The 24,709-nt window shown below is 47.4% G+C and overlaps 1 protein-coding gene across 4 annotated transcripts in view; it reads right to left on the bottom strand.

Annotated features, from left to right (window-relative positions):
• Positions 1-24,332, bottom strand: part of MYO5A (myosin VA) — a 194,425-nt gene extending 170,093 nt beyond the window's left edge. For all 4 annotated transcript variants that reach the window (XM_060178247.1, XM_060178248.1, XM_060178249.1 and 1 more), the window contains exon 1: positions 24,182-24,332. In XM_060178247.1, coding sequence (XP_060034230.1) covers positions 24,182-24,208 — 27 coding nt within the window. In that variant the 5' untranslated portion in view covers positions 24,209-24,332. The remainder of the gene's footprint in view (positions 1-24,181) is intronic.
• Positions 24,333-24,709: the final 377 nt, after the last annotated feature.

Raw genomic sequence — 24,709 nt, 5'->3', positions numbered from 1 at the left:
TGAACAACCCCAAATTCATTTGGAATCACAAAAGACCAAAGCAATTCTGAGAAAAAAGAAAAAGAAAATGGAGGTATCATGCTACCCAGTTTCAGTTATACAAAGCAAATAGTAATTAAAACAGTGTGACATTGGAACAGAAACTGTCACCATAGAAATGGAAGAGAGGGGAGTCGGGCGGTGGCGCAGCGGGTTAAGCGCAGGTGGCGCAAAGCGCAGGGACCGGCGTAAGGATCCCGGTTCGAACCCCGGCTCCCCACCTGCAGGGGAGTCGCTTCCCAGGCGGTGAAGCAGGTCTGCAGGTGTCTGTCTGTCTCTCCCCCTCTCTGTCTTCCCCTCCACTCTCCATGTCTCTCTGTCCTAGTCAACAACAGCAACATCAATAGCCACAACAATGTTACACAAAAAGGGCAACAAAATGGAAAATAAATAAATATTAAAAAATAAATAAAAAGAAATGGAAGAGAGGGGGGGGGCAGTGGGCAAGGACCAGCGCGACGATCCCATCTCCCCAGCTACAGAGCGGCCGCTTCCCAAGCGGCTAAGCACTCTTTCTCTCACTCTACCTTCTTCACTCCCCTCTCAATTTCTCTCTGTCCTATCCAATAAAATGAGAAGAGGAGGAGGAGGAGGAGGAGGAGGAGGAGGAGGAAGAAGAAGAAGTCGTCACTAGAACAGAGAATTAACAGTGCAGGCACCCAGCCCCAGTGATAACTCTGTAGGAAAAGAAAAAGAAAAAAATCAAAGAAATGGAAGAAAATAAATAAGCCAGAAATAAATACACACACACATATATAGAGGAAAGAAAAATTCTTCAACAAATGATGTTTAGAAAACTGGTCCACCATATGTAGAGAAACTAAAGGATCATTTAATACCATATACTAAAGTTAACTCAAAATGGAATAAAGGCCTGGATATTAGAACTGAAACTATGAAGGGAGCCAGGTGCACCTAGTTAAGCACTCACATTACAGTGCACAAGGACCCAGGTTCAAGCCCCTGGTCCCCACCTGCAAGGGGAAAGCTTCACGAGTGGTGAAGCAGGGCTGCAGGTGTCTCTCTGTCTCTTTCCCTGTCTATCTCCCCCTCCCCTTTCAATTTCTCTGTCTTTATCCAATAATAAATAAATAAAATAATTATTTTTTTAAAAAACCTGAAACTATGAAACAGAAGAAAACATCCATGAAACACCTTGGGACCTTAACATCAAGGATGTATTTGGAAACTCAACATCATAGGCAAGAGAAAATAAAATGAAACAAACAAAAAAATTAAATGGGACTGCATCTAATGAAAAAGTTTCTACACATCAAAAGAAAATTCAACCAGGGGAGCAAAAAGTTTCTACACATCAAAAGAAAACTCAACCAGAGGAGCCAGGCAGTGATACACCCAGCAAAGTGCACGTTTCCATGTGAGAGGACATGGTTTCAAGCCCCTAGTCTCCATCTGCAGAGGGGAAGCTTCGTAAGTAGCGGAGCAGTGCTACAAATGTCTCTTTTTCTTCTTCTTCTTCTCTCTATTAGAATAAAGGAAAGAAAATGAAAGAAAGAAAGAAAGAAAGAAAACTGGAGAGAAAGTAAGTTTCACAAGGATAAAAAGGCAGCCCAGTAATATATCTGCACGTCACACACTTAACAGGAAATTGTTATCAAAGACTCCACTGTGGGGGGGGGGGGGGGGGGCTTGAACCCGGATCCTTATTCTGGCCTTTGCGCTTTGCGCCCCCATCATCTTTTAATGGGTATTTGGGTTGCATCTATACTTTGATCTATTGTGAGAATAATGCAGCTGTGAACATAGGGGTACCTGTATCCCTTCAAATCTGTATTTTCATGTCATTTGGACACATATCTAAGGGTGATATTGCTGGATCGTAAGGTATTTTCAATTTTATTTGTTTAAGGACTTCCCTGCAGGTGGGGAGCCGCGGGCTCGAACCGGAATCCTTACATGGGTCCTTGCGCTTTGTGCCACGTGTGCTTAACCCGCTGCGCTATGGTCAGACTCCCTATTCAGATCTTTTACCCATTTTTAATTAGGTTGCTTTTTTTCTTCTGTTGTTGAACGGTATGATTTCTTTATAGGATCGAACCCGGATCCTTAAGCTGGTCCTTGCCCTTTGTGCCAGGCGCTCTTAACCCGCTGTGCCACCGCCCAACTCCGGATAAAATATTTTTTTAAACTATCCCACAGGAAATGACAGAGTCCTGCAAGCATCATGTCCCAGTGATAACTTGGTGACAAAATAAAAGTAAAACAACTCGCTTGGAGGCTTGCTGACCATCCCTTTTTCTCTGTACAGATATCAAAAGAGAAACTATGCAGTTATGGTCGAAATTGTCCTGTTGTAAGCTAAAGGGGCTTGCTAACTGTGCCTGCATGTGCATGTGGCACACAGGAGAGAAAGTGATGCCAGCTAACCTTTCTGCTGTTAGTGGTTCTGGGGTTCAGGTGAGGACCAAACCAAACTGAAGGTCTCCTTCAGGCAACGTAGGAACACTAGAGGAAAGTCACATTCCCTCACGTCCCCGGCCCCAGCAGGGGCTTATTTGAATTCTTAAATACTTCAGTGTTATATCTTAGAAACTATTCCCCTCATGACTTCTCTGTTTATCCTAAGTCACCTTTTTAGTTCAATAACCATCGGTTTCTAAACAAACAGGCTTTTTTTAAAAAAGCAAGACCAGTCTGTAGATCACAACAGCATGTCCAGCATACTTCAGAAGGGGCTTATCTACTGTCCTCTCAAGATGGACCTTGAGTGTGGTCCAGAGATGGTGCAGTTACAGGGCACTGGACTCCCAAGCATGAGGTTTCGAGTTCAATCCCTGACGGCACATGTACCAGAGTTATGTCTGGTTCGTTCATTCTCTCTCTCTCTCTCTCCTCCTATCTTTCTCATTAATAAATAAATAATATGTATATATTTAAAAAAAAAAAAAGATGGAGCTTGATTCACCTGGTTCACAAATCAATGATTTTGTCTCTAGCAGCTGCAGAATTTCCTCCCAGTAGGCGGTTGGGGCCACCATACTCAGACCCCAAGTGTCTAACTGTATATAAGGATTTGTTTCTGCGTGATTTGGGTGTATGCATATGCAAATGTACACACATACACACACAATTTAAGTTCTTCTAAACTTCTAGCATTACACAATCGTCATAACATCAAGAGGATACTCAAGTTTGGGGGATTTTTAAGTATTTTATTTTACTTTAATGAAAGAGAGAAAATCCCCAGAGCACTGTTCAGCTCTAGCTGATGGTGGTGCTGGGTAATAGAGTCCTTGGAGCCTCAAGGATGAAAGTATATGTTCATGACCATCATGTTGTCTCCCCTTACCATTTTGGGAATTTTTGTACTTAGTCAAATTTATCAGCAACCACTGATTCATTTTTAAAGAAAAAGCACACCAGAGCACCCGTCTCTCATACCTAAGGCTCCAGGCTTTATCGCCAGTGCCATGAGAGCAGAATGTGGTAGGGCAGAGCTCTGTACGCTCACTCTCCAGCACACGTGTGCGAGGCTCGCCCCTCTCTCCCTCCCCCTACACATACACCTGAGACACGGGGTTCAATCTTCAGTGCTGTATTAAAGACTATGACATATATTGACATACTAAAAGCATATGAAGATCGTGGGGTTACATGCACATTTTCTTTTGCAAACTTGAGTTCCAGAGGTTTTACACTGAACAGTGAAAATTCTCTTTTTTCTTTTTCCTCGGCCGTAAGATTATGGCAGAGGCTCAGGGTCTGCTTGACTCCACTGCTCTAGGTGGTCATTTTTTCTTTCTCCTAGAAAGAAGACAGAGAAAGCTAGACAGGGAGAGAGAGGGGGAGAGGGAGAGGGGAGACAATGCAGCACCAGTCCGCCAGCCCTGAGACAGGGAGAGAGAGGGGGAGAGGGAGAGGGGAGACAATGCAGCACCAGTCCGCCAGCCCTGAGACAGGGAGAGAGAGGGGGAGAGGGAGAGGGGAGACAATGCAGCACCAGTCCGCCAGCCCTGAGACAGGGAGAGAGAGGGGGAGAGGGAGAGGGGAGACAATGCAGCACCAGTCCGCCAGCCCTGAGACAGGGAGAGAGAGGAGGAGAGGGAGAGGGGAGACAATGCAGCACCAGTCCGCCAGCCCTGAGACAGGGAGAGAGAGGGGGAGAGGGAGAGGGGAGACAATGCAGCAACAGTCCACCAGTCCTGAGACAGGGAGAGAGAGGGGGAGAGGGGGAGGGGAGACAATGCAGCACCAGTCCGCCAGCCCTGAAGCTCCCTTCCCGGAGTGGTCCTGAGGACTTGAACCTGGATCCTTGTGTAACGTGCACTCTACTGGCTGAGTCACTTGTCAGTCTTCATTTCTTATTTTTATTGGTTGTTTTCAGTTTAAGTAAAACTTTCTGACACTAATCCACATCCATAAATAAAGGTAATGGGACACCTTTAACCACAGAAGATTCTCCATAAATTTTAACAGAATGGAGGCACTTTGTCTAGTTGCCTATAAAAATTCTGGAAAGGTTTACTGGGCCACTAGCAGGTGCCAGGTCTTCTCACATAGTCTATTAAAAAAGGAAACATCAGGAGTCTGGTGGTAGCGTAGTGGGTTAAGCGCACGTGGCGCCAAGCGCAAGGACCGGCGTGAGGATCCCCCCGGCTCCCCACCTGCAGGGGAGTCGCTTCCCAGGCGGTGAAGCAGGTCTGCAGGTGTCTGTCTTTCTCTCCCCCTCTCTGTCTTCCCCTCCTCTCTGCATTTCTCTCTGTCCTATCCAACAACAATGACATCAATAACAACAACAATAGTAACTACAACAATAAAACAAGGGCAGCAAAAGGGAATGAAAGAATAAATATTAATAAAAAATAAAATTAAAAAATCTAAAAAAAAAGCAACATCAGGGGTCAAGCAGAGTACTCAGTAAAATACACAAACCACTATAAGCAAGGAACTGGGCTCAAGTTCTTGGTCCCCATCAGCAGAGCAATGCTAATGCTACAAGTCTCTCTCTCTCTCTCTCTCTCTCTCTTACTCTCTCCGTGTGTGTGTGTGTGTGTGTGTGTGTGTGTGTGTGTGTGTCATATACCACTAGGAATCTGGGAATGGTAATTATATATGAAGCAAGCCCAGAGATAACACTACTGACAAAAAGAAATGGGGAGGAAAAAAAAGTATTTACTAGGTGAGTGCTCTGGTTGAAGAGAGAAAGGAAGGTAGGGGAAGAAGAAAAAAAGAAAACACAGAGAGCAAAAGTCCAAAATCAAGGGGCCAGACGGTAGTGCACTGACTAAGTGCACATAGTTTGAAGCGCAAGGATCTAGGTTCGAGCCCCCGACTATCCACCTGCTGAGGGTGGGGTCCACTTCACAAGTGGTGAAGCAAGTCTGCAGGTATCTATATTTCTCTTCCCTTCTGTCTTCCCCTCCTCTCTTAATTTCTCTCTGTCATATTCAACAGCAGCAGCAGCAGCAAGAACAATAGCAACAGCAACAATGATGGCAAAAAGACGGCCTCCAGGAGCAGCGGACTTGTAGCTCAGGCACTGAGCCCCAGCGATGACCCTGGAGGCAAAAGAAAACCAGTTCAAAATCAAGCCCAGAAGGAATGCAAGAAGCAAGAAGCAGAGACATCCAGGGCCGTGGTCAGGCAGCAGCAAAAGGATTCCTGGACACTCCACTTCACAAGCTTAGCCCACGAGGAAGTAGGTAACTTGAGCAGGTCAGTCACTACAGAAATTGAATCAGAAACCAAGAATCTTCCCAAGAATAAAAATCCAGGTTTTTACTAATGAACTCCATAGGGCTTGCAAACAAGAAAGATGGTTTCCATGTGGATCAATTGAACAAAACTGAGAGCCCAGAAATGAGCTTACAAATAAAGTCACCTAATATATAACAAAACAATTTAATGGACTAAAGAAGGTCTCTTCAACAAATGGTGCTGGGAATATGGGTCAGCCACACGTAGAAAACCACAACTAGACCACCACCTCACACCATGCACCACTCCACAACTCGTGAAATCTACCTTGTGCATGGTATTCCTATGTGGCACCACAGACTCAAACCCAGGTTCTCTGGCATGATACAGTGTGCACTCCATCACAAGGGCTATCTCCCAGCCCCTATTCTTTTTTTTTTTTTTAAATTTTATTTATAAAAAGGAAACACTGACAAAACCATAGTATAAGAGGGGTACAAGTCCACACAATTCCCACCACCAGAACTCCGTATCCCATCCCCTCCCCTGATAGCTTTCCTCTTCAACCCCATGGGAGCATGGACCCAGGGTCACTGTGGGATGCAGAAGGTGGGGAGGAGGTCTGGCTTCTGTAACTGCTTCCCTGCTGAACATGGGCGTTGACAGGTCGGTCCATACTCCCAGCCTGCCTCTCTCTTTCCCTAGTGGGGAAGGGCTCTGGGCAAGCAGAGCTCCAGGACACATGGGTGGGGTTGTCTGTCCAGGGAAATCTGGTCGGCGCCCTGCTAGCGTCTGGAACCTGGTGGCTGAAAAGAGAGTTCACATAGAAAGCCAAACCAATTGTTAATTAATCATAAACCTAAAGGCTGGAATATTACAGATGAAGATTTGGGGGTCTCCGTTTTGGAAATAGCTAGTAGGTCTATTTTACATATATTCCAAAGGGCCCATGACTTTATTAGTTTTTGCCTGAGCCTGCCATCTGATATGCAGGTGGACCCAGGTTATTGTCTTGGGGAGATGATGTCATGGCTGGAAAAAGGACCAGAAAGCTGGATCAGGGAAGAGAGTAGCTCCCTAATATGGGAGAGGGGTATAAATATTGTTGACTGTAAACCCCACCAGTTTGGTCTGGGGCCCATATTCAGTATAGGAGAGCCTCTGACCTCTACATCCCTGTAGGTCTGAACTCACACTCTGGTCATGAGTAGGAACATGCCAACTTGCACCAGTTCCAGGACCCATCTTTTCAGGTGGTGATAGAGTATGTTGTCCAACCCCCTACAGAGGATGGAACATTCTCTACTATTGTTGATCCACATTGAGGGCAAGGTCCTATGGGGGCCCCCAAAGGGGTCCATTATGTTGTTCCTGATGGAGATGACCAGTGACAGTGAAGAGAGGGATCTGTTAGAGGTCTAGGCCCATCATGTCTGTGTGGGAATCACAGGACTCCCCAGATAGGGCCCCAGCTGATGGGGTGGCCTGATAGTGACTGAAGAGTCATCATTAAAGTCTGCCAGTCTCTTGCCCTTATTCAGCTTTTGCAGTCCTTACTTTGATACGGTTAGCTTTGGAATGAGTGAGGGGAGTGTAATAGGAAGTAGGTGAGGAGGGTATCTAGGTCTAAGTAGAAACTGTTTCATTAGGTACTTTATGGTGCCTTTTTAGGTCTTTCTACTTGCTAGCCTCATTTATTGGCTCACTGCAAACTATTGTGCACTTTTGCTTTACGGTATATATTTTGCCCTAATTTATGAATACATATGTACATATTCCCTGTTGCATGGGACCTGGTCTTTATCTACATTTTGAGGCCTTGGACACATTCAAAGTGAAGCATGCCAAGGCGGTACTCACTGTGTTGAATAGGCTGGGATCAGCAGATGCAGTGTCAGTTGTTATGAATTGAGAGAAGCATACAGGAAAGTGAGCCCCACCCTAGAGGTTCCAGGCCTGTCCCTATGTTTAACATACTTTGTATATTAAATAATCAAGTCTCCATTAAAAACCATTTGAGGTAGGCATTATAACTCCCATTTATAAAGATGAATAAATTGAGGGAGGAAGAAGAAAAAAAAAAAAAAGAATGAAAACAAAAAGAAGATACTACCATCAGGATTCAAATCAGAACTCAAACTTCAGGTGTCAAGTCCATGCCCTTTCTGCAGTGTAGCCTTTTTTAGGCACAGGGAGGGCTGAGAGGTAAGGAAGGGTTTTAATAAAACCTTCAGAACACTCTCTGGCCCACAATAAGGCTTCAATAAACACTAACCATTGTTATTTGACAATTTTATGGCAGTAGAGTCATGCATTGATGCTTGTCACAGTTTTTACAAGAAGACAAATGACAACAGTAAGGTAGAACTCAAGGTTTAGTGAAGAAGGTAAGGACAGACATTTCCAAGGATGCTGCCAGCTATGCCTTCAGTACCCGTTTCCAAACACTCATGCTTCTGCCACAATTTCTGCTTCCTGCTGTGATACAAACTCTTAAAAAGGGTCACTAAACATAGCAATGTCTTGTAGGCCTCACAAAGCCCAAGTCCTTTCTGAGCACTGTGAAGATGGAGGGGTGAGCCACACCATCCTAACTGCTAACACGTGGACAGCTGATAGTGAAGGGTTCTCAGGCAGCCTCTGACCACCTCAGACAATTGGCATCTGTCCTAACAAGAAGACCTGTCACCTGTGGTAACATGAGGTAATTTTCAAGCAAACATTAAATTATTTAAGACAGGAGGATCAGTGGATGTCCCACCTCTTTTTTTTATTTAATTATTTATTTTATTTTCCCTTTTGTTGACTTTTTTATTGTTGCAGTTATTGTTGTTATTGATGTCATCGTTGTTGGATAGGACAGAAAGAAATGGCGAGAGGAGGGGAAGACAGAGAGGGGGAGAGAAAGACAGACAACTGCAGACCTGTTTCACCACCTGTGAAGCTACTCCCTGCAGGTGGGGAGCCGGGGGCTCAAACTGGGATCCTTAAGCTGGTCCTTGCACTTTGTGCCACGAGCGCTTAGCCCACTGACTCCCCCCACCTCTTTTAAAAAAGCTTTCTAGCCAGGGAAATAGCAAAGCCTGATATTCCACATTTAATCCCCAGCATGTATAGGCCACGATAAGTAGTGCTGAGTGCGTGTGTGTGTGTGTGTGTGTGTGTGTGTGTGTGTGTGTGTGTGTGTGTGAAACAAGTATGAAAAAAGCATAAATATTCTTTTAAATGCAATTTTCTATCTGGTCCAGAATCTCCCTGTATCAAAAAGAAATAAAGGAACAATGATCAGGATCAGAAAAACAGATTTCCAAAAGGCTAAACTTCACAAATAAATGTCCACATTTCTGCTTTAAGAGAATGTCTCAAAACAGGATGAAGGCAGAATGGCAAAAAGTAGCTCACAGAAGTGGGACATATGATCATCCTAGTTCTAAGGCAATGTACATCAAAAGTGCTATTTTTAAAAATAAAGTAAATGTGGGGGCCAGGTGGCAGCACACTGGGTTAAGTGCACAGAGTACATAGCATAAGGACGGGAGCAAGGATCCCCGTTTGAGCCCCTGGCTCCCATCTGCAGTGGGGTCACTTCACAAGTGGTAAAGCAGGTCTGCAGGTATCTGTCTTAATCTCCCTTTTTTTATCCCCCCCTCAATTTCTCTCTGTCCTAACCAACAACAACTAAAATGGAAAAAAGATGGCCACCAGGAGCAGTAGATTCATGGTGCAGGCACTGAGCCCCTGCCGGGCTAGGGTGCGGGTGTTTCTTCCCAGGCACGTGCTCCCTGGGTTGGAGAGAACTCAACCAGAGCCAACCTGGGCTGCTGCTTACTCAGCGACGCGGGAGAGAGACCAGGAACTCGTGGCAGAGCGGAACGCAGTGCAATGCCTTTATTGATCAGAGACAATGCCTTTGTATATATCTTTAACTGGAAGTGGCAAATGGGAAAAGGAAATGGCTAGGAAAGGGGTGGAGAAAAGAGCGTGAAGGTAGCAAGCTTCCAGAGCGGCTGTTGCGAAGGTTTTTTTATTTATTTATTCATTCCCTTTTGTTGCCCTTGTTGTTTTACTGTTGTAGTTATGATTGATGTTGTTGCTGTTGGATAGGACAGAGAGAAATGGAGAGAGGAGGGGAAGACAGAGAGGAGGAGAGAAAGACAGACACCTGCAGACCTGCTTCACCACCTGGGAAGCGACTCCCCTGCAGGTGGGAGCCGTGGGGCTTGAACCCGGATCCTTACTCCAGTCCTTGTGCTATGCACCACCTGCGCTTAACCCGCTGCACTACCGCCCAACTCCCTGTTGCGAAGGTTCTAACCAGTGGGATTAACCAATGCCCTGCAGGCAGGGCGGGTCTCAGGCAAAACAATGATTATGTAAATAGACCACAGCATCAAGCCATGCAGGGGAGCTGGCGTAATGCCTGACAAGCCCCAGTGATAACCCTGGAGGCAAAATAATAATAATAATAATAATGAATAGTAATAACATAACCTGTATAAATGTAAATGTCAACCTTTGCCAGGAAGATCTGGAAACTAAAGTTGACTAGAATGGATTAATTCAAACATGTATACACAAGACGTTAATCACCGTATATTTTACCTAACAGTGAAAACATCTATAATAGAAAATAAAAGTGTAATCAGAGAATCAAAAATTATGCTACTATTAAAAATATTCTCAGGGGGCGCTGGGCAGTAGTGCACTGGGCTAAGTGTACAGAGTGTGAAGTGCAAGGACCTGAGCCTGGCTTGATCCCCCAATTCCCCACCTGCAGGGGGGTCGTTTCACAAGTGTGAAGCAGGTCTGCAGGTGTCTATCTTTCTCGCCCTCTCTGTCTTCCTAGCAACCTTTAAAAAGATGACTAGAGAGCTGGGGAGATAGCAAAATGGTGATGCCAAAAGACTTTCATCCCTGAGACTCTGAGGTCTCAGAGTCAATCCCCAGCACCTCCATAAGCCAGAGCTGTACGTCACTCTGCTTGTGCTCTCCTCCCCACCCCCAGCCTCTGATTACAATAAATCTCTCTCATTACAATAAATTTTTAAGACTGATCAGCATCCCAGGAGATGGTGCAGTATACAAGGTGCTGGACATTCAAGCATGAGGCCCTAGCATCATATGTACGAGTGATTCTCTGGCTCTGATAAAACCTTGCTAGAAAATAAAACAAAAATGATTACTTTTATGACTACAGATAAAAGACTGAAGGAAATAAAATAACTGTCAACGGTGATTACCTCTGGGCAGCATAACTGTTTTAATTTTTTTATGTTTACAGATTGTCTAAAATATCTTACTTCTATAAGCAGAAAAAAAAAACTACTGAAGAGGTCACTTTTAAAAAAGTCTTTCGGGGGTCGGCTGGTGGCGCAGCGGGTTAAGCGCACGTGGTGCAAAACACAAGGACCTGCACAAGGATCCCGGTTTGAGCCCCCGGCTCCCCACCTGCAGGGGCGTCGCTTCACAGGCGGTGACGCAGGTCTGCAGGTGTCTTTCTCACCCCATTTCTCTCTGTCCTACCCAACAATGACATCAATAACAACAATAATAACTACAACAATAAAAAACAAGGGCATCAGAAAGGAAAATAATAAAATAAAAAATGTTTTTAAAAAAGCCTTTCAAAAAAGAAAAGATTTAAAAAGTCTTGCGATTAGCTCCTGTTTATATTCTCTTTTCCACTTTTTCCTCACCAGTCTTAAGTCCTGAGTCCCACAGCAGAGTGGGACTCTCTAGAAGTGGTAGAGGATGGGATGTGTGCCCTTTCCAGGGGAGGATGTTTGGAGGGGGAGAGGCACTGGAGGGAGCTGTAGGTTCCCTGTGCCTGGACCCAGGCTGAGGGCAAGAGGATTCACAGACGCCATCACAGAAAGATGAGAGACTACCCATGTGTTGACAACTGTACTGTAAACCAGTATCCCCAATAACGAGGGCCCTGGGAATGCAGCACATGATGGAAAGGAACTAAGCTAACGGGAGTTATGTGCAAAGCACATGTCATAGATTAAAAGTTGTACCCCAAACTACTAATAACAAATAGAAATTTTTAATAAGTTGTGCCCATGTGTAACAACTGTCCTGTAAACCATTATTTCCCACAATAAAATGATTTGAAAAGGAAGAAAAATTAGCACTCCTCCCCACTCCCCTTTCTGGACCCTAACTCACAGAACTTCCTTCTTTGTGTTGGAGCTACCTTAATGCTAAGAGCCCCGGGATGATTTAAACTGTTTGCCTGGTACTACCAACTGTAATCAGAATTAGAACCACTGTAACCTTTTAGCCACTAGACAAAGCATTCAGTTTGCACATTTTTTTCTTTTCTTGCAGCCAAAGAAACTTATTTTTTAATATCTATTTATTTCCCCTTTTATTGCCCTTATTGTTTTTTATTGTTATTGTAGTTATTATTGTTGTTATTCAAAGAAACTTATTATCTAAGTTTTTTCTTTTTTAATTTTATTTATCAAAAGGAAACATTGAGAAAACCACTGGAGAAGAGGGGTCCAACTGCACACAATTCCCACCCCCAGAACTCTGTATCCCCTCCCCTCCCCTGCCCTCCCCTCCTCTGGTAGCTTTCCTATTCTCTATCCCTCTGGGAGCATGGACCCAGGGTCACTGTGGGATGCAGAAGGTGGGGAGGAGGTCTGGCTTCTGTAACTGCTTCCCCGCTGAACATGGGCGTTGACAGGTCGGTCCATACTCCCAGCCTGTCTCTGTCTTTCCCTCGTGGGGAAGGGCTCTGGGCAAGCAGAGCTCCAGGACACATGGGTGGGGTTGTCTGTCCAGGGAAATCTGGTCGGCGCCCTGCTAGAGTCTGGAAGCTGGTGGTTGAAAAGAGAGTTCACATAGAAAGCCAAAGCAATTGTTGATCAGTCTTGAACTGAAAGGCTGCAGGAGTGCAGATGAAGAGTGGTTGCAGGTGGCAGGGGTTGAGGCCTAGGGGTGGGGCTGGGCCAGTCTGAAGTGAAGCATGCTGAGGTGGGACTCGTTGTGTTGATCAGGTCGGGAACAGCAGAGGCAATAACAACGTTTGAAAGGAGTGGTGGGCAGCAGGCAGCAAAGGGAGCCCCACCCTAGAGGTTCCAGGACTGGGGCAAATAGAGGCTCTCTAGAGGAAGTGGGAGGTTCCTGCTGTCTTCGGGGTTTAAGAAGGCAACAGACAGTTATTGCTAGAATCACATGATTTGGCAATTGGGTTCACTTTGAAAATCCCTTTGTTAGGATTTGCTGGATCATACACATCGCCATATGTACGTCCTTTGCCATTATTTGTATAGAGCTGCACCAGCTCTCACATGCTGAGACAGTAACAGACTCCAAGAGGAAACGCACCCAAGCATTCTCTTTTGCTCAGTTGAGGAGACTTTCAAGTTCTACAAGGCCAGCAGAAATCTATGGCGCAATGCTGATCCACTTCTCACTTCCAAAGCTGCAGCAACGGCCAGACCTTTCACTCTTCCCTCTACATTTTCTCACTCCTTATTTATTTATTGGATAGAGACAGCCAGAAATGGGGAAGTAAGGGGGGATAGAGAGGGAGACACCTGCAGCCCTGCTTCATCACTTGCAAAGCTTTCCCCCTGCAGGTGGGGATCAGGGGCTCAAACCCAGGTCCTTACACACTGTAACATGTGTGCCACCAACTGCCCCCACGCTTCCCTCTCTATTCCACCCTGCATCTAATCCATCTGAAATTTTTCTCAGATGTCCCCCCTTCTCTCCCACACCCTCAGTAGTCTACCAATCTGTGGGCCATTTCACATTGTTTTTCTGTAACAGCCTCCTTGCTCTACCTCACTCCAAGGCCTGCTATTACTCACCCTGTCCAACATGCCTGAAAATGTACATACTTGTTTAATCACTTCATTGTACACTGCTTCGTTCTAACAAACCGGCTGATCACAATCCATTATTTTCTGTCTTTCTACTATTTAGTATTTTTTCTTTCATTCATTCAACATTTAATGAGCACCTACTGTGTAAGACAATGTGCTTAGCTACACAAAAAATAAACAAAATGTTGACAAGCATCTTTGGTGGAAATGAAACACTAGAGGAATGGGGCACATAACAAAAAAGTAAATATAGTGAGATAGAAATGTTGTACAGGTCATTACAACCAAAAGTTGTCTAGTGGATATCAATTAAAATTGGATATGAGGGAGTCGGACGGTAGCGCAGCGGGTTAAGCCTAGGTGGTGCAAAGCACAGGACTGGTGTAAGGATCACGGTTCAAGCCCCCGGTTCCCCACCTTCAGGGGAGTCGCTTCACAAGCGGTGAAGCAGGTCTGCAGGTGTCTGTCTTTCTCTCCCCCTCTCTGACTTCCCCTCCTCTCTCCATTTCTCTCTGCCCTATCCAACAACGACATCATAAACAACAACAATAATAACTACAACAATAAAACAACAAGGGCAACAAAAAGGGAATAAATATTTTTTAAATAAATAAATAAATAAATAAATAAAAATAAATAAAGTTGGATATGAGTAAAGTTGTAGGCTGGGAAGACAGCATAATGGTTATGCAAAAGACTTTTATGCATGAGGCTTGGAGCTTCCTGGCTCAATCTCCCACTTTAACAGAAGCCAGAGCTGGTCAGTGCTCTGGTATGTATGTATTTATGCAAGCATGTATGTATGTACATACCTATATCTTGGTATCTCTCGTTAAAATAAATATTTTTAAAATAGATAAAGTAGAATGAAAAAGAAAAGGAAGAATGTTAAGGAACTAAGAGAGCAGCAGTGTCCTTAAGGCCTAAAGACATCGCAGGAGGAAATAAAGATGGGAGAGGACTGACAGGAGACTTAAGCAAAGCAAATATACTTACCAAACCTCAGATTAAGGTGCATACTCAGAGAGGAGATTTCTGTCCTACTTAAAAGATGACGCAAGCAGTTTGCAAATATAACTTTGACACCAAAATATTAGCACTTCCAAAACTGATGGTATAGAATTCAAAACTGAAGCTATTCCAGAAACAATCTAGGTCATGCGGCTGGCTTCACTAGGTATGAGGAACCTGGGTGGTCCAGGAGGTGGCGCAGTGGATAAAGTGTTGGACCCCCAATCATGAGGTTCTGAGTTCAATCCCTGGCAGCATATGTACCAGAGTGATGTCTGGTTTTCTCTCTCTCCTCCTATCTTTCAAATAAATAAATAAATGTATGTATGTAAAGAATATGGTGTGAAAAGAAAGTTACAGACATTCAGTCTACAGGTCTAAGCAGCTGTTTCATCTAGAAAAGTCTGTTTTGTACATACAGCAAGGGTCTTAAACCATTGTGGCACTATTAGGAAACTTGCCGTGCTGCTGTAACATGGGACTTCCAACTGAACAACTGCAGCTCAGTCAGTGGCGTCTGCGAACTCACATGAGGACGCCATGCCACTTTACTACTGCTGCTAGTGCTCTGAGTCCACAAAAACTAAGACCTGTCACACTGGCTGATAATATGATTCAGGTATCTACTGGCAAGTCAACACTAGCAAATAATTTCAAAGTTAAATTAGTAAGATATCACAATCACTTTACACTATTTGGGGAATAAGCCAGATGGATCTAAAACCAAACTGACACACAGCCCTAAAAATATACTAGAAACTACTGAATTGGACATTTTAAGCTGGTGAATTGTATTGGTTGTATTTCAATAAAACTTTTATTTTTAAAACCAACATAGTTTACAGTAAAGTTACATCCTAGGAGACTAGCTTTTGCCCTTTAAATGCTTATACTGTGGAGCTGGGTAGTGGCACACCCGGCTAGGCACACATATTACCAAGCACAAGGAACCGGGTTCAAGGCCCCACTCCCCACCTGCAAGAGGGATGTTTCACAAGTAGTGAAGCACAGGTCTGCAGGTGTTTCTCCCTCTTCCTCCCCCCTCGTCCTACTCCCTCCTCCCCCTTTCAGTTTGTCTGTCTGTCCTATCTGATAGGGGTGAGCAGTGGGTCGATAGTGGGGGCTGAGGGGTAGATTATGTTGGGAACCAAAACACAGCACAGTGGCTAGAGCAGTGGACTTAGAGTATGTATCAAAGTGCTGCTCAGGCTCTCTCTTGTGTTACTGAATACATCTTTAAAAATAGTTTAAATTAATTCGTTTAAAACAGTGTCTTGCTTTTTTCCTGATTTAAGAATTACCCCTATTTAAAAATTGTTTTATTAAAGAAATACCGTGGGCCCAGTGGTGATGCACTTGGCTGAGCACACATATTTACAGTGCACAAGGACCCAGGTGGTGAAGCAGGGCTGCAGGTGTCTCAATTTTCTGGAGCTTTCTATCCAATAAATAAATAAGGATAACTAAGAAATAATGATTCGCAGGACAGTGGTTGTCACATGAGCTATAAGGAGGAGGATAAGTACCTGGTGATCTCACTTACAGGTCGGACTCAGGAAACAAGGAAGAGGGTGAAACTTGGCCTAGAATCAGCCCTTTTAAAAAAAAAACACATTTTTTATATTTATTTATTTATTTACTTTCCATTTTGTTGCCCTTGTTTTAACATTGTTGTTGTTATTGATGTTGTCGCTGTGGGATAGGACAGAGAGAAATGGAGAGAGGAGGGGAAGACAGAGAGGGGGAGAGACAGACAGACACCTGCAGACCTGCTTCACCGCCTGGGAAGCGACTCCCCTGCAGGTGGGGAGCCGGGGGCTCGAACCCGGGATCCTCACGCGGGTCCCTGCGCTTTGCGCCACGTGCGCTTAACCTGCTGCGCTACCTACCGCCCAGCTTCCGAATCAGTCCTCCTTAAGGTGGCCCGCAGCACCTGGTGTCATCACCTTTTGTTGTTTGTTCCTTTGTCATGGAGGCCAATCCCTAGCCCACACAGAGTGAGACAGACACGGGGAGGTCTAGAAAGACATGGCAGCACCACAGCTTCCCCAAGTGCTGTGGGAGCTGGGGCTGACCCTGCACAAAGCAAAGTTCAGCTCCAGATGCACTGTCTTATAAGTCCAAATTGCATCTTTTTGTTTTAGAAGAAAATTCACAGAAAGTCTACCAAGATCCAGGAGGTAGGAATATCTGGTGTCCTCAAACTCTCACTCTTTTTACCCCAGAAACCAGACCCCACTCCTCCTCTATGCCCCTAACAAGGTGATTTTTTGGATACTGTCATGAAACTATGGCTGAAGCTCAAAAGCTTAGAATTTGAAAATCACAGCACCTTCTTTTTTTCCTAGCAAACTACCTTGAGGGGAAATGCAGGTCCAATGGCAAACAGCCCATATCACCTGCACCTAAACTTGCAACCCAGGCTGATTCCAGCCACAGCACTGGAGGAGAAACTCTGGTGCTGTTGTCTGTTCCCTCCTTCTGCCTCTCTCCAAGTGGGGAAAAAAAAAAAAAAAAGGAAGCAGACATCTAATCTTTGACAAACTGTGCTGGGAAAATTGGGTTGAAACATGCAGAATGAAATTGAAACACTACATTTCACCAAATACAAAGTCAATTCCAAGTGGATCAAGGACTTAGATGTTAGGCCAGAAACTACCAAATTCTTAGAGGAAAATATTGGCAGAACTCTTTTCCAACTAAATTTTAAAGGCATCTTCAATGATACAAATTCAATAACAAAGAAGACTAAAACAAAAATAAACCAACATGACTACATAAAATTAAAAAGCTTCTGGGGGCCGGGTGGTAGCACAGCAGGTTAAGCACACATGGCTTAAGGATCCTGGTTCGAGCCCCTGGCTCCCCACCTGCACGGGGTGTCACTTCACAAGTGGTGAAGCTAGTCTGCAGGTGTCTATCATTCCCCCCCCCCCCCCGGTCTTCTCCTCCTCTCTCAATTTCTCTGTCCTACCCAAGGGCAACAAAATGGGAAAAAATGCCACCCAGGAGCAGTGGATTAATAGTGCAGGCACCGAGCCCCAGCGATAACCTTGGACCAAAAAATATATATATATAAAGCTTCTAAGATACCATCATCCAAACAAAGAGATTCCCTCACAGAATGGGAGAAGATCTTTATATGCCATACATCAGACAAGAGTTTAATAACCAAAATATATAAAGAGCTCACCAAACTCAGCAACAAGAAAACAAATGACCCAATGCAAGAATGGGAAGAGGACATGAACAGAATATTCACCACAGAAGAGATCCAAAAGGCCAACACACATAAGAAAATGCTCCCAAGTCTTTGATTGTCAGAGAAATGTAAATAAAGACAACAATGAGATACCACTTCACTCCTGTGAGAATGTCATACATCAGAAAAGGTAACAGCAGCAAATGCTGGAGAGGCTGTGGGGTCAAAGGAATCCTCCTGCACTGCTGGTGGGAATGTCAATGGGTCCAACCTCTGTGGAGAACAGTCTGGAGAACTCTCAGAAGGCTAGAAATGGACCCACCCTATGACCCTGCAATTCCTCTTCTGGGGATACATCCTAAGGAACCCAACATACCCATCCAAAAAGATTTGTGTTTATCTATGTTCACAGCAGCACAATTTGTAATAGCCAAAACCTGGAAGCTACCCAGGTGTCCAAAAACAGATAAGTGGCTGAGTAAGCAGTGGTAAATATACACAATAGAATACTACTAAGCTATTAAAAATGGTGACTTCCCCCACATGCAGGGAGGTCGCTTCACAAGTGGTAAAGCAGGTCTACAGGTGTCTATCTTTCTCTCTTCCTCTCTGTCTCCCCATTCTCTCTCAATTTCTCTGTCCTATCCAACAACAGTGACAACAACAACAATAATAATAAAAACAACAATGATAAACAACAAGGGCAACAAAAGGTGGAAAATGGCCTCCAAGAGCAGTGGATTCATAGTGCAGGCACAGAGCCTCAGCAATAACCCTGGAGGAAAAAAAATGGTGAATTCACCTTCTTCACCTCATCTTGGATGGAGCTTGAAGGGATCATGTTAAATGAGATCAGCCAGAAAAAGAAGGATGAATATGGGATGATCTTCTCACTCATAGGCAGAAACTGAAAACAAGAACAGAAGGGAAAACACAAAGCAAAACTTGGACTTGGTGTATTGCACCAAAGTAAAAGACTCTGGAGGGGGCCAGGTGGTGGCACACCTGGTTGAGCGCACATGTTACAGTGCGCAAGGACCCAGGTTTGAGCCCCCACCTGGAAGGGGAAAGCTTCACAAGTGGTGAAGCAGGGCTACAGGTGTCTCTCTGTCTCTCTATCACCCCCTTCCCTCTCAATTTCTGATGGTCTCTATCCAACAAAAAAATATTTAAAAAATTTTTAAAGACTCTGGATGATAAATGACATAGTGGGGGTTGTATTGTTAAATGGGAAACTGGGGAATGTTATGCATGTACAAACTGTTATATTTACTGTTGAATGTAAAACATTAATTCCCCAATAAAGAAAAAAAAAACATTAAAAAAAAAAAGACTCTGGATTGGGGGGGGGAGTTTAGACCCTGTAACATGATGGCAGAGGAGGACCTAGTAGGGGTTGAATTGTTATGTTGAAAACTGAGAAATGGGGTGGGGTACAGCATAATGGTTATGCAAAGAGACTTTCATGCCTGAGGCTCTCAAGTCCCAGGTTCAATCCCCCATACCTCCATAAGCCAGAGCTGAGCAGTGCTCTGGTAAAAAAAAAAAAAAAAGAAAGAAAGAAAGAAAGAAAACTGAGAAATGCTATGCATGTACAGACGATTGTATCTTACTGTTGACTGCAAACCATTAATCCTCCAATAAAGAAATGAAAAAGAAAGAAGGAAAAGGTTGGTCCACAGCAGTCAAGTCTCAAGCAGGCCCAGAAGCCAAGAGCAACTCGCTATCCAGTTAGTCTCTACAATTCAGCAGAGCAAGAGCTGAGTTCCTGAGTGGAGAAACAGGGTAGGAGCCGACAGCTCCTATTCCGAAAATGACTCTGATATTTTAAGTACCTTAACTCATAGGTTTGTGGTAAAAAGTAATGAGCAATCAAAACGGTGCCTGGCAGACAGCACCATATAAGTACTTGCAACACAGATGTTTGTTAATAAGGTAACTTGAAATCAGTTTTCAACTGCATTCACTTAGATATTATTCATCTATAATGCCTAAGGAGAATGATTTTGTTTAAAAAGGAGTTCCAGTTTTGTGATCTTAAAAATCTAGAAGGAAGGGGTTCCCAAAAGTGTTTCTCCCAAACTCATATTATGGTTGGAAACATTAATCACATGCCTAGTATTCATAGAGAAATCCAGAAATCCACATTACAAAGGCATCCCTCTCTGTTATTCCTGTGGTTCTCACAGCAGCCTTGCATGAGATGCCTGGCAGATAAAATCAACTTCATCTACAGATGGCCGCCTCAGCACTGAGAGGAGAATGAGTTGTCCAAAATTACAGTCAAGAGGGCCAGATCTGTCTTGCACTTGCAGACTGCAACCGAGAAGCCTGAATCCCACTTGGAAGCAATGAGACTAGGTTCCCAAATGGAGATGCCGCAGCAAACTCAGGGAAGTGGAGGGAATTCTGCTAACTGCAATCAGATTCATTCACGTATGGCAAAACACCTGCTTCCACAGCACCGCAGTAGAAAACGCCGGGGCCACACATCCACGAAGGACCCCTCGCACTGCCCAAGGTAAAACGCCGGCGGTCACCAAGGGACGGTTCTCCAAAATATGCCCCTGCGAGATGGGAAGACCCCGAGCAGGCTGGTGTGAGCAGTACTACTCTGGGAACCCAGTACTACTGCCAGTACTTCTCTGGGAACCCACCCAGTCACCAGAGCATCCAGAGACCACACTCTGCCCAGACCTCCAGCTCTACCCAGTCGAGAAACTTCTCTAAAGAACAAAGAATATCTAAGATCACCTGAGACTGCAACAAGACGAGACTGGGACGACTTTGGGAGCGTGCAATCACGTGTGGCTTGTGGACAGAGAAGAGGAGAGACTCCTGGGCGCTGAAGCCCACATCTACTCCCGAGCGGCTGCTAACAGTCCGGCAGTTTGCCAGCTGAGGAGCCATGTCCAGTCTGTTTTACCAACAAAAAGACGGCTGAAGGGAGGAGAGGATCCCCTAAGACTCACCAAATGCAACTGTGAGTCTCCACTGCTACTGCCCTCAGAGGCTGGAGCAACAGGGGGAAGGCCCTGTGCTGACAGGAGGGGAAGGAAATTGACTAGGAAACTCAAGAGAAGATCTACACCTCAGTGGTCTAGCGGTGAGACTGTATAATGGGATCCTTTTCACATTGTTCACCAGATGAGAACTTAGTGAATAACTGCCTCAGAACCTACAGACTATAAACGGGACTTGTTTAGAAACTCACAGGACCCAGCACTGCTGCCCGCCTCAGCCCGGAGCTTTGGCTCCTTGCGGTGTGGGAGTCTCTTTGCCTAACCACTGGTCCCCTACGCCTACACTGAACTTCTCTGTTCCAGACTCTTGGAAACAGAGCTGGCAGTCAGCTGAGGTCAAGAACAAACACCTCATCACAGACCCCTGCGAGCGTCCACCCAGCTTTGACCTAGCACGTTATGATCGGGCCCTCCTCAATCGCTATGGAACAGGCCATGGCCGGTGCGCCGCTATGTTCCATCGCTGGGGAGCCAGAGACAACCCGAACTGCCCCTGCGGCTCCAGACAGACGATGACCCACATAGTCAACGACTGCCACCTCTCCAGATTCAAAGGAGGTCTCGAAACTTGACATCAGGCTCAACCTGACGCTGTTGACTGGCTGCAGAAGAAGGGCAAATGCTAGAAGAAGAAGGAACCACTGGGCTATCTCTCCCCCAGCCTGATTTGTCTCTTGGTCAAGAGTGAGTGATTAAGCGAAGAAAACCTACTTATAGGTAAAAAGCCCTCAGGCTACCATAGCCTGCAGGGAAGAAAGAGAATAAAAGAGGCTTTAACAGCCACCGTGATTCAACTCAGGGACTGAGAAAACACTGAAACAACTGTTAATTTCCACAACTGTGAACTCTTTTTTAAAATTTTATTTATTTATTCCCTTTTGTTGCTCTTATTGTTTTATCACTGTAGTTATTGTTGTTGGATAGGACAGAGAGAATGGAGAGAGGAGGGGAAGACAGAGGGGGAGAGAATGATAGACACCTGCAGACCTGCTTCACCGCCTGTGAAGCGACTCCCCGGCAGGTGGGGAGCCGGGGGCTCAAACCAGGAACCTTACACCTGTCCTTGAGATTTGCACCACCTGTGCTTATCCTACTGCGCTACAGCCAGACTCCCAACTGTAAACTCTTTAAGTACCTTACTTAGACACAAGTCAATCCAGGCAAGACTGATCAGTGGGCTTTAAAGTACTGAAAACGACCTCATAACACACTGTAATAATGGTTAAACCAAGAAGTTAACATTGGAGAAATTAGCCAGGACAAAAGTCCAGATAAAAGATCCCCCCAAAGGTTGACGCACAGAATAAGGCCACCATCCAAAGGCTAGTTAAGGAACAGTCACAGGAGTGAGTAAAGAGTTTGAAAGAAGTAGGGGCCTTCAACACCCCACTCTCTCAACTTGACAGATCATCCAGGCAGAAAATCAATAAAGAATGGAGGGAGCTAAATGAAGAGATAGCTAAGCTAACTACTGGACATTTTCAGAGTAAAAATGGTGAGTTCACCGTTTTCAGCCCATCTTGGATGGAGCTTGAAGAAATCATGTTAAGTGAAATAAGTCAGAAACAGAAGGATGAAGACGGGATGATTTCGCTCTCAGGCAGAAGTTGAAACAAGATCAGAAGAGAAAACAAGTCGAACCTGAACTGGAGTTGGCGTATTGCACCAAAGTAAAAGACTCTGGGGGGGGGGGGGGGTTTCAGGTCCCAAAACAGGATGGCAGAGGACCTAGTAGGGGTTGTACTGCGTAGAAAACAGAAATGTTATGCATGTTCAAACTACTGTATTTACTGCCAACTGTAAAACATTAACCCACCAATAAAGAAATAAATTTAAAAAAGAAAGGAAGAAAGGCAGGCCTGCTGCCTCCCTCCACCCTCACCCAGAAGTGAAGGCTCGCCAGGGGGATGGTGATGAAGACATGGACCTAGTGAGGCTCTAAGGGATGCAGGCAGGCTGCCAGCTCCCGGGGGTCAAGCGGGAAGCCGCCCTGCCCCGCCCGGACGCGGTGGAACCAGCAGGCTGCTCGCTCCACGGGCACCCGGGGGCAGCAGACGGCAGCCGGCGCCTGACACTCCGCAGGTCCCTCGGGAAGCGGCCCCAGCTCGGCGCCTCGCCCCGGCGCAACCCCGCCAGCAGCCAGAATCCCGCAGCCATCTCCGACCCGGCGCCCTGGAGATGCCCCGCGGGGCCTGCGCGCCAGCGCTCCCACCTGGGAGCACCCGAGCCCCGGGCATCTCCAGCACCCCAAACCCCCGGGCACCTCCCCAGCACCCCAAGCCCCCGGGCATCTCTCCAGCACCCCGAGTCCCCCGGGCCTCTCCCCAGCACCCCAGTTCCCGGACATCTCCCCAGCACCCCGAGCCTCCGGGCCTCTCCAGCACCCCGAGCCCCGGGCATCTCCCCAGCACCCGGAGCTCCCCGGGCATCTCTCCAGCACCCCAGTTCCCGGGCCTCTCCCCAGCACTCCAGTTCCCGGGCATCTCCCCAGCACCCCGAGTCCCCGGGCATCTCCAGCACCCTAAGCCCCCGGGCATCTCTCCAGCACCCCGAGCCCCCAGGGCCTCTCCCCAGCACCCCAGTTCCCGGGCATCTCCCCAGCACCCCGAGTACCCCGGGCATCTCCAGCACCCCGACCCCCGGGCATCTCTCCAGCACCCCGAGCCCCCCGGGCCTCTCCCCAGCACCCCAGTTCCCGGGCATCTCCCCAGCACCCCGAGTCCCCGGGCATCTCCAGCACCCTAAGCCCCCGGGCATCTCTCCAGCACCCCGAGCCCCCAGGGCCTCTCCCCTGCACCCCAGTTCCCGGGCATCTCCCCAGCACCCCGAGTACCCCGGGCATCTCCAGCACCCCGACCCCCGGGCCTCTCCCCAGCACCCCGAGCCCCCGGGCATTTCCAGCACCCTGACCCCCGGGCATCTCCAGCACCCCGAGTCCCGGCATCTCCAGCACCCCGAGTCCCGGCATCTCCAGCACCCCGAGCCCCGGGCATCTCCCCAGCACCCCGAGCCCCCGGGCATCTCCAGCACCCCGACCCCCGGGCATCTCTCCAGCACCCCGAACCCCGGGCATCTCCAGCACCCCAAGCCCCGGGCATCTCCCCAGCACCCCGACCCCCGGGCATCTCCAGCACCCCGAGCCCCCGGGCATCTCCAGCACCCCGAGCCCCCGGGCCTCTCCCCAGCACCCCGACCCCCGGGCACCTCCAGCACCCCGAGCCCCCGGGCATCTCCCCAGCACCCCAGTTCCCGGGCATCTCCAGCACCCCGAGCCCCCGGGCATCTCCAGCACCCCGAGCCCCCGGGCATCTCTCCAGCACCCCGAACCCCGGGCTCCCCACGCCCCGGGCGGGGCCGGGTCCAAACCAGCCCGCGGGCCCGCCGCCTCCAAGAGGGCGCCTCACCTTGGTGTAGAGCTCGGACGCCGCCATGGCGGTGGCGGCGACCCCGGCCAGCGCTACGATGGGTCCCGGGAGCCGCGGGCCGGGCGGGGCAGGCCGGGTGGGGCCGAGCAGTCGCGTGCCTCGGGCTCAGGCCGCTCACGGGGACCTCGCCATCGCCATCGCCATCGCCATCGCCCGGGCTCGCCTGCAGCAGACGCAGCGCCGCGGCCGCGCTCCGGAGGGGGAGGGGAGGGGCGGGGAGGGGAGGGGGAGGGGAGGGAGAGGGGAGGGAGGGGGAGGGGCGCCTCCGCGCAGCTGCAGCTCGGCCGCCGCCCGGTGCATTGTGGGAGCGCAGGAAGTAGTCGCCGCTCCAGGCTCGCTCGGGCTCGCCCCCTGCCCCCCGCATTCGCGCGGTGCCAGGTCCGCTCAGGCTCGCCCGGGTCGCCGCCACCCCCCACCCCGCCGCCACTGTCCACATGCGCTCCTCCCGGCTGCATCCCGGCTGCTCCAGGCTCCCGGGCGCGTCACCCCCTTAGCAGACCCGCTGGT

Source organism: Erinaceus europaeus, chromosome 18 (assembly GCF_950295315.1).
Source record: "Erinaceus europaeus chromosome 18, mEriEur2.1, whole genome shotgun sequence".
Lineage (NCBI taxonomy): Eukaryota > Metazoa > Chordata > Mammalia > Eulipotyphla > Erinaceidae > Erinaceus > Erinaceus europaeus.
The sequence above is the reverse complement of the archived record's forward strand: the minus strand, read 5'-3'. Positions and strand labels throughout refer to the sequence as shown.